Here is a 16,024-nt window from a genome sequence, read left to right as displayed (position 1 = left end):
AAGGTAAATGAAGCCAAACAAGTATTTCTTGCTTTATTTGCAATTGATTCAGCTAGTGACCCCAAAATAGATAAACTTTTTTTAAAAAGTTGCTAGATTGTAAACTCTGTTGGGGCAGGGATCATGTCTTAATCAACTTTGTACCTCCCCTGGTTCCTGGTACAGAGCTTTGCCTATTATTGGCATTCAAATAGCAAACACTGTTCCTATTAATGGCTTTAGAGGTATTGATTATCTAAAGTAAAGGATCCTAATTTGGCCTTAGCGCCGCAACCCTCTACTTTTATATTTAGCCTCATGTAAGAATGCAATCTATCCTAAGGATAGTCTTTTAAGACCCTCTTACATTACTATAGTTATGTCAACCTAATTTTATAAAACTATTTTAATTTGGTACATTTTCACCCTTGATTCTGAATTGTGGAGGCATGAGGCATCAACCAGTTAACTGACATGTCAGGTATCTGCTGTCACTAATGAGAGCATATGCTCAAAACTTACTCTGGTGTTTTCATCTGTAAGTATTCACATAAATATACCAACTATTGTTATTAACATGCCACCAGTATTTTAGACTGTTAGGTTTCTTGAAGAGAAATATTTTGACCGCTTATATTAAAAATGTTATCAAACAGGGGCAGCTAGGTGGCACAGTGGATAGAGCACCGGCCCTGGATTCAGGAGGACCTGAGTTCAAATCTGGCCTCAGACACTTAACACTTACTAGCTGTGTGACCCTGGGCAAGTCACTTAACCCCAATTGCCCCGCAAAAAAAAACCCCACACACAAAAAAATGTTATCAAGTGCAAATATAGCCAAGGTACTTTTAGGGGAAGTTTGGCTTTTCCCCTCAAAACAACTACAACAAAAACCTTACTTTCCATTTTCTCTGTGCCATGTATTTCCGTAGCAGTATCTGGGACTTGAGCCGAACTTTAGACTTTGTGGCTTTGGTCGGCAGATTAGTCACCCACTCGTGTTTCAGACACTGTGCAGCACTCATTCTACAGCTGGGAAACCAAACAGCAGGTGAAATTAAACAACTGGTTGTGCCCTCTTGGGTCTATGGAGATCTGGGGTGCTGGGCAGGTGGGAAGCTAGTGGAATGGATCCTTTAAGTAGGAGGCTTTTTGATCACTTGGCTATGTTACAGTGGAGATTCCTCTTGTATATGGATTGGACTAGACAGCCACCAGGGTCCTTTGCAATGCAAATTCTGCGATCAGTAGGTACCAATAAGGGAAGTCACTTTGATCAAATCTCCCCCTAAAATTCCCATGACAACCAGCTAGACAAAAGTTCTCTAACCACATATAATTTGAAGGGCATAGATAACCTGTAATATAAATGGGATGAGGTTTGGGGAAGCAATGGCTGCTCTGGAGAAGAAAAATAACTAAATGTATGTGAATCAAAAGAACTGAACCTTCCTATAAGAGTTAATAGAAGTTTGTTCATTTGAATTAGAAATATTTCTCCTCACACAAAGGCAACATTTTTTCAGTCAAAAATAAATAATAGGGGGGCAGCTAGGTGGTATAGTGGATAAAGCACCAGCCCTGGATTCAGGAGTACCTGAGTTCAAATCGGGCCTCAGACACTTGACACTTACTAACTGTGTGACCCTGGGCGAGTCACTTAACCCCCATTGCCCCGAAAAATTAAATAGATAGATAGATAGATAAATAAATAAATAAATAATAGGGGGCAGCTAGGTGGTGCTGTGAATAAAGCACCAGCCCTGGATTCAGGAGGACCTGAGTTCAAATTAGGCCTCAGACACTTGACACTTACTGTGTGACCCTGGGCAAGTCACTTAACCCTCATTGCCACACACACACACAAATAATAATAATAATAATAATAATAATAATAATAATAATAATAACAATAACTAGCATCCACTCAGCCCTTTGAGGTTTACAAAGTACTTGATATATCTCGTTTGAGCCTCAGCACAGCCCTGAGAGAAGTGCTATTATCCCCATTTTACAAAAGAGGAAACAGATCAAGTGACTTGCCCAGGGTAGCACAGTCAATAAGTACCTGGAGTAGGACTTGAATTCAGGTTTTCCTCATCCCAGCATTCTATCCTCTGTACCACTCACCAGCCTAAAACCAGCCTGATAATGGAGCTAGAAAAGGGTCGGTCAGTAACAAGACTCTGGATCTTCACTAGCTGGTATATTAAATACTTTTGATTCTTATCATCCCTATCTTATTTTATAGGGATAGGAAATGGATCTGAGATTTCATTGCTATTAGAAATTCCCCAGGTGAAGGGATTCCCTTTATCAATGTAAGCCAAGATTCCCTACAATTTAAAATCTTAATTGCCTAGAATCCGAAGAGTTTAAAAGACACAGCACATCTCTGCTTCTTGGCTTTGAGGCCAGCTCTCATTATCATGCCATGCTGCCTCTCACTTTATACTCATGACTAATGTCATTCACTTCATGCAGCTTCCTATTGCTTTTAAAAAAAGAAAAAGGTGGGGAGAAAGGGGAGGGAAGCAGCCCATCCTCACCAAGGAATAAAGCTTTCCTCCTTTCTTGCCTTTATTCTAATTATGGCAAGCCAGTGTTTCTCAACCTCCTTGTTGGCAATACACTTGCATGTGTAAGTACTTGGAAATAGCAACCATTTGCAAATATTCCTCCTGCTTAGGCATTTGCATGTATCTTAAGTTATCAATCTCATGCATTTAGAAAATATTTTCGTTTTGTGAAGACATTGTTTCTGGATTCTTTCTCTTGTCCTTTTTGCCAGTACCCTCTTTGCTTTCAAGTGTGGACTAAGGAACCAGAAGGGAAACTTAACTATCCTATAGAAAGATGGGATCTTTTACTCCTGGCACAGCATACAGAGCCAAGGCAAGGTTTCTGAAATGAACCCCCATTCTTTACCACAGTGTCCTGAGCCAGGAATTCTCCCAACTTGGTGAGGTCGTGGTTGTTCCCAACAAGACATACCTCTTCTCTTTAACCAGGAGCCTAGAAATGAAATCTTTGGCCTCTTCTGACAGCCCTTCAAAGGCATCAGCATCAAAATCCCAGTTACAGTTCACGATGTAATTCATCGTCTCTGCATCTGTTTCCCCCAGAAATGGAGACAAGCCACTGAGCCTAAAGAGGAAATAAATGCCCACCAACAAATGGAAAAGCACATCGTGATGGAAAAAAGCAACTAATAAGCTTTAAGTAGGAATAAAAGAGGGTAAAATAAAACACCTGATTGCATCTCTAGGTCAGAAAGCTGTGAGCCATGATGGAGGTTGAAGGAATAGATCCAGAAGTATTGCAACATGTTTTGAAACAGTCTTACTTAAACTATTCCCTCTTCCCCTTTCTAGCTCCCACCACAATTAAGCAATTTGGGCCCAAACCTCAGATCGTCAATTAACTATCTATACTTTCATCCAATAAAAATATCTGGAGATATCTGCGAAGCAACCAGGCTAGGTAAAATACTACCCTGTCTCTCCACAGATGCCCTGGCACCCAGAAGCCTGATTAATTTAATATTCATCATCTCTAGGCTTACATGGTGGGATGCTAAAGAGAGAAACAAGAAATTGATCCAAGCTGCCACAGTTCCCTTCTAGGCTTGAGTTCCACCTAGGCCCCTTCACTCTGTACACACAATGCATGGAAGGGGCCAAAGGGCTCAAGTTGTGACGAAACAAAAACAGCCTTCCTGGAATTGAGAGCCAAGAACTTCTCCAAACTAGAGAAGGAGGTCCATGGCCAGTATGTTTAGTCTGGACCCTTCAATTCCCTCCCAACCACATCATAGAGCTACTTTCTCTCCCCAGCGAATGAAAGGGGTTAGATCAACAAGTAGTAAGCACAGCCAAAGCCAGCCTACAGTTTTCCTCATCATTGCTACACCACTGCCTGGGCAACCTGAGTTACTTACAGCATGTACGTGATAACACCCACACTCCACATGTCAGTGGGAAAGGAGACAAAATCATAGTTCACCACTTCAGGGGCCAGGAATTCTGGGGTGCCAAAGTTCACTTTCAGCTTCTCCCGGGGCTTGTACCTATAGCCAGAGTCCAAGGAAACATCAGAGCTCTGAGGAATGTTAGTGAAGAGACGAAAGAGAGCCAAGGGTAAAATTGGTTCTAGGGATCTCTGGATTGAGCTGATTACTAGACTCCTCTGGCAACCATACTGGCTTGATGCCACTGTGTGAATGAACCCTTTGTAACCTGGAGGAGATAAGATATTCTCCCTCCCTCATCCCCTTACCTACTTGGTCACACACTGAGGCTGGGGATACAGAGCTGGAGGATATACTATGGGAGAGACACAAAGGAAATGGTAAAATCATAGTCCCTGCTCTTAGGGAGAGACAAAAGAGATGCCACTTAAAATAAACAAGCAGTGGGGGCGGCTACGTGGCACAGTGGATAGAGCACCGGCCCTGGATTCAGGAGGACCTGAGTTCAAATGCGGCCTCAGACACTTGACACTTGCTAGCTGTGTGACCCTGGGCAAGTCACTTAATCCTCATTGCCCACAAAAAAATAAATAAATTAAATAAACAAGCAGTAAATCATTAATGTGAAAACTCTTTAAAATAAAATTTTATTGGCATTTTTCTGTTTTTATATCAGCTACATTTCCCAGTATATCCCACCCTCTTCCCTTTCAAGAGAGCTATCTACTATGACAAAAAGAAAGAAAAATGAATAATGACCAACACACTGAAAAGGTTTGACATTGTATGCAGCATTCCACATCTGTAGTACCCTACCTCTGTAAAGAAGCAGGGGAGACACATTCTCATAGGTCTTCTTTGGGGCCTAACTTTATTGTTATCATTTCATAGCATTCAGTTTTTATTTTTAATGTTCCTCCAATTGGTTAAAACTGTTTAAAGTGCTGAGGGGCTTTGCAGCCCTTGGGATTGGTGGTATCATTTAGAGAAGACTTCTTGGAAGAGAGAAAACCTGAAATTGGAGGACCTGAGTTGGATTCTTCACTCATCTACTTCATGATGACTTACGTGATGTGCTAAGTAAGTCATTCACCTTCTCTGCCTGACTCCCTTGTAGCTCCACATTTTCTTGTTGAAGGCAAACATCCAAGACCCAGAGTTAAGCACTCTCTGCTTGGCCAGTATCTCCTAACCTCTGAGGACTAGGACTTTCTAATAATACCAGGTTTATAGCTATCTATCTATAACTAGGGAAGAGACCACTGCTCAGGCTCATCTCTTAATTAAACAAGTCAGATCTGTGCTAACTAAGAGACTCAGCAGCTAAGGAGACAGATGCAAGAGGCAAAGAATGCCTTCCAGAACCCACAGAGATAGGCCTGGCTTTCGGGCCCTGGAATCTGGTTGCCTAGGTTACCCTTGCAAGCTGGTCCTTCCCACTCCAATGCTGGGTGAACATTTCTTGGAACCCACTGCCTCATCACCAATGATGTTGTTGTTGTTGTTCAGTCATTTCATTGGTGTCTGACTTTTTGTGATCCCATTTGGGATTTTTTTGGCAAGGATACTGGCGTGCTTTGCCACTTCCTTCTCCAGCTCATTTGACAGATGAGGAAACTGAGGCAAACAGCATTATGTGATCTGCCCAGAATCACACAGCTTGTAAATGTCTGAGACTGGATTTTAATGCAATAGCTGCATGGAAATATGCTCTGGGGAGGCAACTCACTCTATCCTTCATTTACTGTGCTATGATTTAATAGTCACATGTGAAATGGATTCTATTTAGATTATTATTTTTACTAAGAAGCCATCTATAAAAATTCTAATGATAATTTAAGATATTTTTGTAATTACTCTTGACACATTCCTCTCCTTATTCTGTTGAACCACTGCCAGGGTCCCCAGGTATGCTAAGATTATTGGAATTTGGCTGACTCATTGGGAGAGACTATACCTGGCCTGCCCAGAAGTGATGTATACTGCTGAGGTCAGAAGGAGAAACCACTCTCCATAGGCAGTTTTTGAAGGACCTCCCCTTTTGGGGGAAGAAGATTAAACGCTGACTGAGGGGAGCTCACTGCTCTTCCAGAGTGATTTTTCTTCCCGGTGGTGTGAGCAGCAGCAGCAGTGGCAGAAGAATCCTTCAGGCCTGGATGTAAGCTGTTCTTTCCATTGAAGCTACAAGCCCCAGGTGGTGAGTTAAAATACAAACTCTGCTCTTTTGTATAGACCTAGGTTAGAGCTAGGAGGATTATCCATATTTCTTTTCCCCTATTCCCTTGTCTTTGATTTTATCAATTTCACCTTTGCTGTTTACTTTATTCTCCTTAAAAAAACCTGATTCATTTGTGGAACAGAGGCTGTTAGGCTCCTTTCTTATTGGTATGGGAGAAATATCTAAAAAGACAGTTCTTTGGGGAGGGAGTTTTGAACCTAGAGGTCCCTCATTATTTATGGGACCCCAATATTTTGGTGAGCCACCCAATTAACTCTCCATATATTAAATTTGGCCCCCACACAGGTATCCCAACAAAGGGTTCAGATAAAATGGACTCAGCCTGAGGGATTCAAGTTTTCTCTTACAGGAAGACTGTGAGAAAACTCAGTGGGCTCTGATATCACATACCCAGTGGTCTTTGAAAGTCTCTTCCTTGACACAAAGTGGTGCAATGTGGCATAGTGGATAGGTCACTGGCCTAGAGCTGAAAAGATCTGAGTTCAAATCTGGCCTCAGACACTAGCTGTGTGGCCTTGGGTAAATTACTTAACTCCTATTTGCCTCAGTTCCTAGTCTGTAAAATGGGGACATACTGGAGAAGGAAATGGCAAACCACTACAGTATCTTTGCCAAAAAAACCCCAAATAGGATCACAAAGAGTCTGAAATAACTGAACAACACTTGATACAAAAGAGGGACTTTGGGTGTGGATGAAGGCTGGTGTTTTGCATACTTTTGTCAAGCAGTTCTTTAATATTTTGTTACAAGGGATGGCTTATTGGATTGCGGAGGGAAGAAAGATATTTTAGGAAATGAAGGTGATACAAAAACTAAAGATGTCAATAAATTTAATAGAATAAAAAAGAAGAGGCCCTTGACTATCTAGTACAGATTGACTGTAGACAGGCCTAAAGTCAGGGAGATGGACTAAAACAGCCCCCATGTGAAACACAGGAGATAGAATGCTGAATCTGGGGAAAAACCAGTTTAGCTATAAAGTTCCATGAAGAGGAAGAATGTAAAATGTCTGAAAAAGAGAGCTGGAGCCAGGTTGTGAAAAACCACTTAAGTGCTAAGCTGAGTAGATTTCATTTGATCTTAGAGGCAAGATTTTTGAGTACAGAACTTATATGGTCAGACCTGTGCTTTAGGAAGATAGTTTGGCAGCTGTTTAAAAGATAGGTTGGGGGGCAGCTAGGTGGTGCAGTGGATAGAGCACTGGCCCTGGAGTCAGGAGGACCTCAGTTCAAATCCAACCTTAGACACTTAACACTTACTAGCTGTGTGACCCTGGGCAAGTCACTTAACCCCAATTGCCTCACCAAAACAAAACAAACACACACACACACACACACACACACACACACAAAGATAGGTTGGAAAGAGGAGAAACTAGAAGAGGAGAATTCTAATTAGGAGTCCATTGCAATAGTCCAAGTGAGAAAGGAAGATTATCTGGACTAAGGTGATAAGAATGGGTAGAAGGAAATGGATATGAGAGATGCGGCAAATGATTGGATATGGATGGACAAGGGAAGGGAGGGGTGAGGGAGAGGAGAAGAGGAGATTTACAAACCTGGGGGAACTAGAACAATAATGGTGCTCTGCACAAAATAAGGAAGTTTTGCAAGCATTATATGTAATGGGGATGAACCAGAAGCCTTTCCAATAAGATCAAGGGTAAAGCAAGGATGTCCATTATTACCATTATTATTCAATATTGTACTATAAAGTCTTGCTATAGCAATAACAGAAGAAAAAGAAATCAAAGGAATAAGTACAGGCAAAAAGGAAACAAAACTATCACTTTTTGCAGATGATATGATGATTAATTTAGAAAATCTGAGAGAGTGAACCAAAAAACTGGTTGAAACAGCTAACTCACACAAATCATCAGCAATTTAAAATATTGCCAGTAGGGGCGGCTAGGTGGCGCAGTGGATAAAGCACCGGCCCTGGATTCAGGAGGATCTGAGTTCAAATCCGGCCTCAGACACTTGACACTTACTAGCTGTGTGACCCTGGGCAAGTCACTTAAGCCCCATTGCCCTCCAAAAAAAACAAAAAAAACAAACAAAAAAAAATATTGCCAGTAAACCTCAGCAGGAAGAGAGAAAAAAAAATTCTATGAAAATAACTACAGACAGTTTAAAATACTTTGAGAGTCACCAACACCAAGTACATAGGAACTATAGGAACACAATTACAAAACACTTCACACAAATAAAGATACATCTAAATAATTGGAGAAATATTAATTGCTCATGGATAGACTGAGCCAATATAATAAAAAATGACAATGCTACCTAAATTAATTTACTTATTCAGTGACACGCCAATAAAACCATCAAGGAATTTCTTTATAGAGGTAGTAAAAAAATAACAAAATTTATTTTGAGGAACAAAAGGTCAAGGATATGAAGAGAATCAATTATCAGATTTCAAACTATATTACAAAGTTGCAATCATCAAAACCATTCGATACTGGATAAAAGAGTAGTTGATCAATGGAACAGATTAAGTATACAAAGCAAGTGAGAACAGTAAGTTAGTATTTGATAAACCCAAAGTCCTGAGCTCCTGGGTCAAGAATTCACTATTTGACAAAAACTACTGAGAGAACTGAAAAGTAGTCTGGCAGAAAATGAGCAAAGACCAACATCTCACACCATATACCAAAATAAACTCAAAATGGGTACTTGATTTAGATATAAAGGATCATACATATGCAGATTAGTGGAGCGTAGAAGAAATTATCTCTCAGATCTTGCATAGGGGAAGAGTTCCTGACCAAATAAGAGATAGAGAAGTTTATAGGAGGGGCAGCTAGATGGCACAGTGGATAGAGCACTGACCCTGGAGTCAAGAGAACCTGAGTTCAAATCCGGCCTCAGACACTTAACACTTACTGGCTGTGTGACCCTGGGCAAGTCACTTAACCCCAATTGCCTCACAAAAAAAAAAAAAAGAGAAGTTTATAGGAGGTAAAATGGATTATTTTGATTACATAAAATTAAGGTTTTTGCACAAACAAAACGCAACTAAAATTTGAAGAAAAGCAGAAAACTGGAGGGAGGGATCTTTGCAGTAAGTCTCTTTGATAAAGGTTTCATTTCTCAAATATATAGGGAACTGAGTCAAATTTATAAGAATAAAGTCATTCCCCCAATTAATAAATGCTCAAGGGATTTAAACAGGAAGTTTTCAGAGGAAGAAATACAAATTATCAACAGTCACATGAAAAAAATGCTCTAAATCACTAATGAGGGAAATGCACATTGAAACAACTCTGAAGTAAAACATCACATCCATCAAATTGGCTATGGGGAAAGAAAAGGAAAATAACAAATGCTAGAAGGGATGTGGGAAAATAGATACACTAATGCACTGTTGGTGGAGCTGTGATCTAGCCCAACAATTCTAGAGAGCAATTTAAAATTACACCCCAAAAGCTATTAAATTATGTATACCCCATGACCCAGCAATACTACAACTATACTCCAAATATCTCCAAAAAGATCAAAGAAAAAGCAAAAGTGTCCATATAGACAAAAAGTATTTATAACAGTTCTTTTTGTGGTAGCAAAGAACTAAAAACTGAAGAGATGGCCATTATTTGGGGAATAGCTGAACAAGTTATAGTATATGAATGTGATGGAATACTAATGTGCTATAAGAAATAATGAATGGGTTGGTTTTAGAAAATTCTGGAAAGACATATGCAGTGGTACAAAGTGGGACAAACAGAACAATTTACATAGTAATAACAGTATTGTAAAGATAATTAACTGTGAGGGGGCAGCTAGAGGGCACAGTGGATAGAGCACCAGCCCTGGATTCAGGAGGACCTGAGTTCAAATCCAGCCTCAGACACTTGACACTTACTAGCTGTGTGGCCCTGGGCAAGTCACTTAATCCTCATTGCCCCCCAAAAAGAAAAAAAAGATAATTAACTGTGAAAGACTTAGTAACTGATTAACCCAATGACCGACAACCATTCCAAAGGACTTAGGGGGCAGCTAGGTGGCACAGTGGATAGAGCAACGGCCCTGGAATCAAGAGTACCTGAGTTTAAATCCGGCCTCAGACACTTAACACTTACTAGCTGTGTGACCCTGGGCAAGTCACTTAACCCCAGTTGCCTCACTAAAAAAAAACAAAAACAAAGGACTTAGGAAGAAAAATACTGTCCACCTCCAGATGGAGAACAGATTGAAGCATATTTCCTCTCTTTTTCTTGTTTTTTTTTCTTCCCAGAACATAGTGTATGTGGAAATTAGTACTGCATCACTTCATATTTCTAATAGCTTTTGTAGGGGTAGGAGGAAGGAGAGAATCTGGAACTGAAAATAAAATAAAACCAAATGGGACCAAAAAAAATAAATAAATAAAAGGGAAGTTTGAAAAACCAGTCAGTTGAAGGGTAGTCCAGAAAGATGATCAGTTGCATTTTAAACATGTTGGGTTTGGGATTTCAATCATTAAGAGTAGAACACAAAGGGGCAGCTAGGTGGCACAGTGGACAAAACACCAGCCCTACACTCAGAAGGACCTGAGTTCAAATCCGACCTCAGACACTTGACTTGACACTTACTAGCTGTGTGACTCTGGGCAAGTCACTTAACCCTCATTGTCACACCAAAAAAAAAAAAAAAAAGAGTACAACGTGTGAAGATAAGTAGGGAGTATATTCTAGGCTTGGGGAGAAGTTGGATAGTACAGATAAGACCAGGGAACAGAAAACCCAGTAGTACACTTTAGCTAAAACATGAACTGAATGAGAGGGTGAATCAATCATAAAATAAGCCTGGAATGTTTAAGTGGGAGCCAGATTATGGAAAGCCTTAATTTATGAAATTTGTATTTTATTCTGTGGCAATGGGGAGCCACCAATGAATTTTGAACATGGAAATTATATGGCAAGACTTTCAAGAAATTAGTATGTAGCCTTTGTAGATTGAGGGAGGAAAGAATTATCTTATGAGTTGTTATTTTTTCAAGCACACGTATCTTATCTCTTCAAGTAGCTCATAAATTCCTTGAAGACTGGGACCATGTCTTATAGATCTCTATTCCTCATAATTCCCTTTGCACATTGCAGACTCTCAATTTATGATGAATGAAGAATGAATTAAACTGAACTGCCTCCCCTAGGTTTGCTATCTCCCTCCCATCTTCCTATAAAGTGATTTGGAAACACACTTAATCCAAACAACTATAATAGAAACAAACTGTGGTAATTATACTGTATATTTGTATATGAAAATAGGTGTCTGCCACCCATAGCTGCTTTGTTCATACATTCTCCCAAAGTCTTATGGAGGGCTGAATAAGTCGTTGTATATGATTGTGATGGAATACTATTGTACTATGTAACGATTGGAGTGACACCACCTGCTGGAGACTTACTGTAGAAAAGCTGTGCCATGAGGTGAATGTCTCTGAGGGCAAGACCATGCATTGTTTCTTTGGTGTCAGGAAGTGACATTTGCTGGTGGGAGGAGGAAGGGGGAGCCTGGCGCTCTGACTTGCGCTCTTTCCTGAGGACGCGGGTGGAGAAGGGAGCTAGAAATACGCTCTCCCTTTAATAGATAGATGAATGTAGGCCTTTTTCTCTCTTTACCAAGTTCTTATTTTCCTTAATAAATGCTTTAAAGTCTAACTCTTGCTAAAGCTTATAATTTATTGGCGACCACTCATTAGATATTTTAGACAGACTAGCTAGAATTTTAGCCCTTAACAACTATAAGAAATGATGAACATGATGCTCTCAGAAAAACCTGGAAAGACTTACATGAACTGATGCAAAGTGAAATGAACAGAACCAGGAGAACATTGTACAAGGTAAAAGCAAGATTGTATGATGATCTACTGTGAATAACTTAGTTATTCTCAACAATAAAATGATCCAAGACCATGTTGAAGGGCTTATGATGAAAGGTGCTATCCATCTTCAGTTTAAGAACTGGTGGAGGGGGCAGCTAGATGGCGCAGTGGTTAAAAGCGTTGGCCCTGGATTCAGGAGTACCTGAGTTCAAATCCAGCCTCAGACACTTGACACTTACTAGCTGTGTGATCCTGGGCAAGTCACTTAACCCCCATTGCCCTGCAAAAAAAAAAAAAAAGAACTGGTGGAGCCTTGAGAGCAAATCGAAGATACTTTTTCTTAATTTTATTTTTCTTGGGTTTTTTGTCTGTGTTTTCTTTTGCAGCATGACTTACACTGAAATATGTTTTTCATAACTACACATGTATAGCCTATGTCAAATTGCTTGCCTTCTCTTTTTTTTTTTTTTTAGTGAGGCAATTGGGGTTAAGTGACTTGCCCAGGGTCACACAGCTAGTAAGTGTTAAGTGTCTGAGGCTGGATTTGAACTCAGGTACTCCTGACTCCAGGGCCGGTGCTTTATCCACTGCGCCACCTAGCTGCCCCAAATTGCTTGCCTTCTCAATGAGGGAGAGAGGGGAGAGAGGGAGCTAATTTGGAACTCAAAATTTGAAAAAAGAATGTTAAAATTGTTTTTACATGTAATTGGAAAAAAGTAAAATATTTAAATTAAATTTTTATGAAATCAGCTGATCCCTCCATGAACCATACCATTAGGGTAACAGCAATTCAATTCAGCTCAATAAGCATATAGTAAGCACCTGCTGTATGCTAAATACAAAATGCCAAGGATACAAACACTGAAATGAAACAGTTCTATCCCTCAAGGAGCTCCTTTACTTACATTCCATACAATATGGACATAGATAAGTAAATTTAAAAAAAAATATATATATATATATATACATACATACAAGAATAATAACAAACTGATATTGAGGGGAGAACTAACAAGGAAAGAAGGAAGGAAATAAGCATTTTCCTTAAAGTACCTACTAAGCACTTTACAAAACACTACCTTGTAAAGGTGGGTAGGGTTTGAGCTGAGCTCAATAGTCTAAGAGGTGGAAATAAAGAAGAGCAATCCAGGGGGGAAGAAGGGAAAGGGAGGGGCACAGCCTGTACAAATGTATAGGAGACAGAATGTTGTGGATGAGAAACCACAACTTGGCCAATCTGGCAAGAACCTAGAGGGTGAGAAGAGGAATAAAGTGAAAGCCTAGAAATATAGGTTGGAGCCAGATAAGGTCAAACTTTATCCAAAAAAATTGTTATTTAGAGTCTCTGACTGCCAAGTTGAAGGAAGACCTCCTTCCCCTGTTGTCATTGCCCTCTCCCTCCTGTTCAGCCACCCCAAAGTGGTTCCAAGGATGCTATGCACTCCCATTCTATTGTGCCTCTAAGAGCCATGTTTAATTTTTAATAGCTTCCTTTCATCTTGGACTTCTTTTTATCTTCTGGCCCTCACTGCATCCTTGGCCTCCATCTTCTGCCTGTTTACCTAGCAGGAGACATACCATTACCATCTCATGGCCATTTCCAAAATCTCATGCAGCCACTATCACTCATCAACTTTTGTTCTTTTAAGATTCACTCCATTTGTCTATACCACTTATAACTGTGCTGCCTTCAGGATTTTGAACTCTGAAATTCTTCTCTGTTCATTACCCTTCATCCTTCTACTTCTACCTCTGCCTTTGCCTTACTCCTTTTAAAAATATTCTTCAGCCTTGTAAAGAGTTTCATGTTTTTCTGAATTTAATAGAGGCTGAGCATGGTGGCACAAGCCTGTAATCCCTACTATAATCAGGCTATGGCTAAGATATAGTGGGCTATGCCGATTGGGTGTCAGAACCAAGAAAGGTATTAATTTGATGAGCCACCCGGGAGTGGGGGTCACCAGGAGGAGGGATCCAGAACAAATCAAAGCTCCTAGACCAATCACTAGTAGGATGGGGCCTGTCACTAACCCCTGTACTTCTAGCCTGGGCAAAATAAGGAGACCTAGTCTTCCCCCAGCCTTTTTTCTTTTTTTTAATTTGCAATAAGCTAAAATTTCCGAGAAAATTTTTTGTCTTGAAGGATCCTAAAGAGAATAAAACACTACAGTTATATTTCATGTATTCCTTTGTTTTTATTCTGTTTGATGAAATGCCACATGATGGACCTCATCTTATTAAGAGGAGGCTAATAGAGGGTCAGTTAAGAATAGATTTTTTATGTAAGGCCTATCTTCTATTCAGGAACCAAATGTCAGGTTAAGCTATTTCTAAAAGGTGGCTAGGGAGAAGAAAAGAGAGTGAATCAATGAGTGTTTTGTTTATGTTCAAGCTGTGCTTTTTTTCTTTCTTTTTTTTCTTTAATCCCAGCACCCCTCTCAGAGCCTTGAACATAATGGTTGCTTAATAACAATTGTTGAATTGATTTGATATGCAAGATGAAATGGTCTTACCTTCTGGCCAGCCCAAAGTCGATGATTTTAATTTGGTTTCCCATCTGACTTACACATAGTATGTTCTCCGGCTAGGAAAGATCAAGAGAATTTGACAGACCATTGTTATTCCTATGGTGAATAAAGCACTCAATACTGACTACTTAACCGTTTTGCTGCACAAAACAGTTTGCTGAATGAATAGTTGTGTTAGGGAAGCAGTTTCCCTTCAGGGATCTGCAAGATCAAAACTATTTTTACGTTTTAATTTCTAATACAGTGAATGCTGAAAAATAAAGCCAGTGGTATGCTGGTAAATGTTCAGAAACCAGCTCTCAGAAAACTAAATGTACCTGCAACACAGTTTTAACTTTAACCCGCACTTTTTTTGAACCTGCACTCTTAACATTTTCTCCATCACTTTCCTAAGTCTAGGCAATTGACAGAACAATAAATCAAACCCCGATTTGTGACATTTGCAGATTTCAAAGGTGTAAACGCTCACCTTGAAAGTTTAACAATTGGTTCTCCCAAGCTAGTTCAAGCTGTTCCCAGCACACTCCAGGATATTTATAGTCCACATAAAAAAAGCTTTTTAGGGGGATCCTCAACAATTTTTAAGAGTATAAATTGCTCAGATGGCCTACCATGGAGGCCCTGAGTTTCCTACCATGTCCCCTTGCCAGGTGGCTGAGCTAGAAACTAGGGTCAAGGCAACCTTGGACAAGGTGCAGGATTCTAGGTGTGATGTTGCAGCCAGCCTGGCAGAGAAGCCTTGAGGAGCCCAGGTAACTGGGACTCAAATCCAAAGGGTGGGGTTCAGGACTTGGAACTGGGATTGTGTCCTAGAAGAAGCAACAAAGCTAAGCGTGTGTATATTTGTTTTATATATTGCTTTGCACTGTACAAGTCAATTTCATAGTTACAATTTTGCAAATTTCAATTGTTGATTGCTTTACCAATACTTTTAGTATTATTGAATTCTCTATAAAAGTATTGATATACTGACAATTTCTGCATTAGTGAGTTTTGTAGAAGTCCAGGCAGAATTTTTTTTTGAGGGGCAATGAGGGTTAAGTGACTTGCCCAAGGTCACACAGCTAGTACGTGCCGAGTGTCTGAGGCCAGATTTGAACTCGGGTCCTCCAGAATCCAGGGCTGGTGCTTTATCCACTGTGCCACCTAACTGCCCTCCAGGCAGAACTTTTAATGTGAGAACTCTGTCATCACCAAAATGCTACTGTCTAGTATAATGTTCATATTGTTCTTTGGCATTCAAATACACCTAGACTGTTTGCTTATAGAAACTGGGCTAAGCTGTTTATATATTTGTTTTATACCTTTGAAGTAAACATTTCTTTGTCTGTTTTGGGGGGTTTTTTTGCAGGCAATGGGGGTTGAGTGACTTGCCCAAAGTCACACAGCTAGTAAGTGTCAAGTGTCTGAGGTCAGATTTGAACTCAGGTACTCCTGAATTCAGGGCCGGTGCTTTGACCACTGCGCCATCTAGCTGCCCCATCATTTCTTTGTCAAAGG

The 16,024-nt window shown here is 40.1% G+C and overlaps 1 protein-coding gene across 4 annotated transcripts in view; it reads right to left on the bottom strand.

Annotated features, from left to right (window-relative positions):
• The window catches only part of MYLK3 (myosin light chain kinase 3), an 83,757-nt gene that overhangs the window by 2,427 nt on the left and 65,306 nt on the right, over nucleotides 1-16,024 (bottom strand). For 3 of the 4 annotated variants that reach the window (XM_043987604.1, XM_043987603.1, XM_043987600.1), the window contains exons 9-12: nucleotides 14,510-14,580; nucleotides 3,920-4,048; nucleotides 2,974-3,126; nucleotides 879-1,011 (exon numbers count right to left, since the gene is read on the bottom strand). In XM_043987604.1, coding sequence (XP_043843539.1) covers nucleotides 879-1,011; nucleotides 2,974-3,126; nucleotides 3,920-4,048; nucleotides 14,510-14,580 — 486 coding nt within the window. The remainder of the gene's footprint in view (nucleotides 1-878; nucleotides 1,012-2,973; nucleotides 3,127-3,919; nucleotides 4,049-14,509; nucleotides 14,581-16,024) is intronic. The other variant, XM_043987601.1, reaches the window with a different exon arrangement.

The sequence above is a fragment of the Dromiciops gliroides genome, chromosome 2 (assembly GCF_019393635.1).
Source record: "Dromiciops gliroides isolate mDroGli1 chromosome 2, mDroGli1.pri, whole genome shotgun sequence".
NCBI lineage: Eukaryota > Metazoa > Chordata > Mammalia > Microbiotheria > Microbiotheriidae > Dromiciops > Dromiciops gliroides.
Note: the sequence above shows the minus strand (reverse complement) of the source record. Positions and strands in the feature narration are given on the sequence as shown.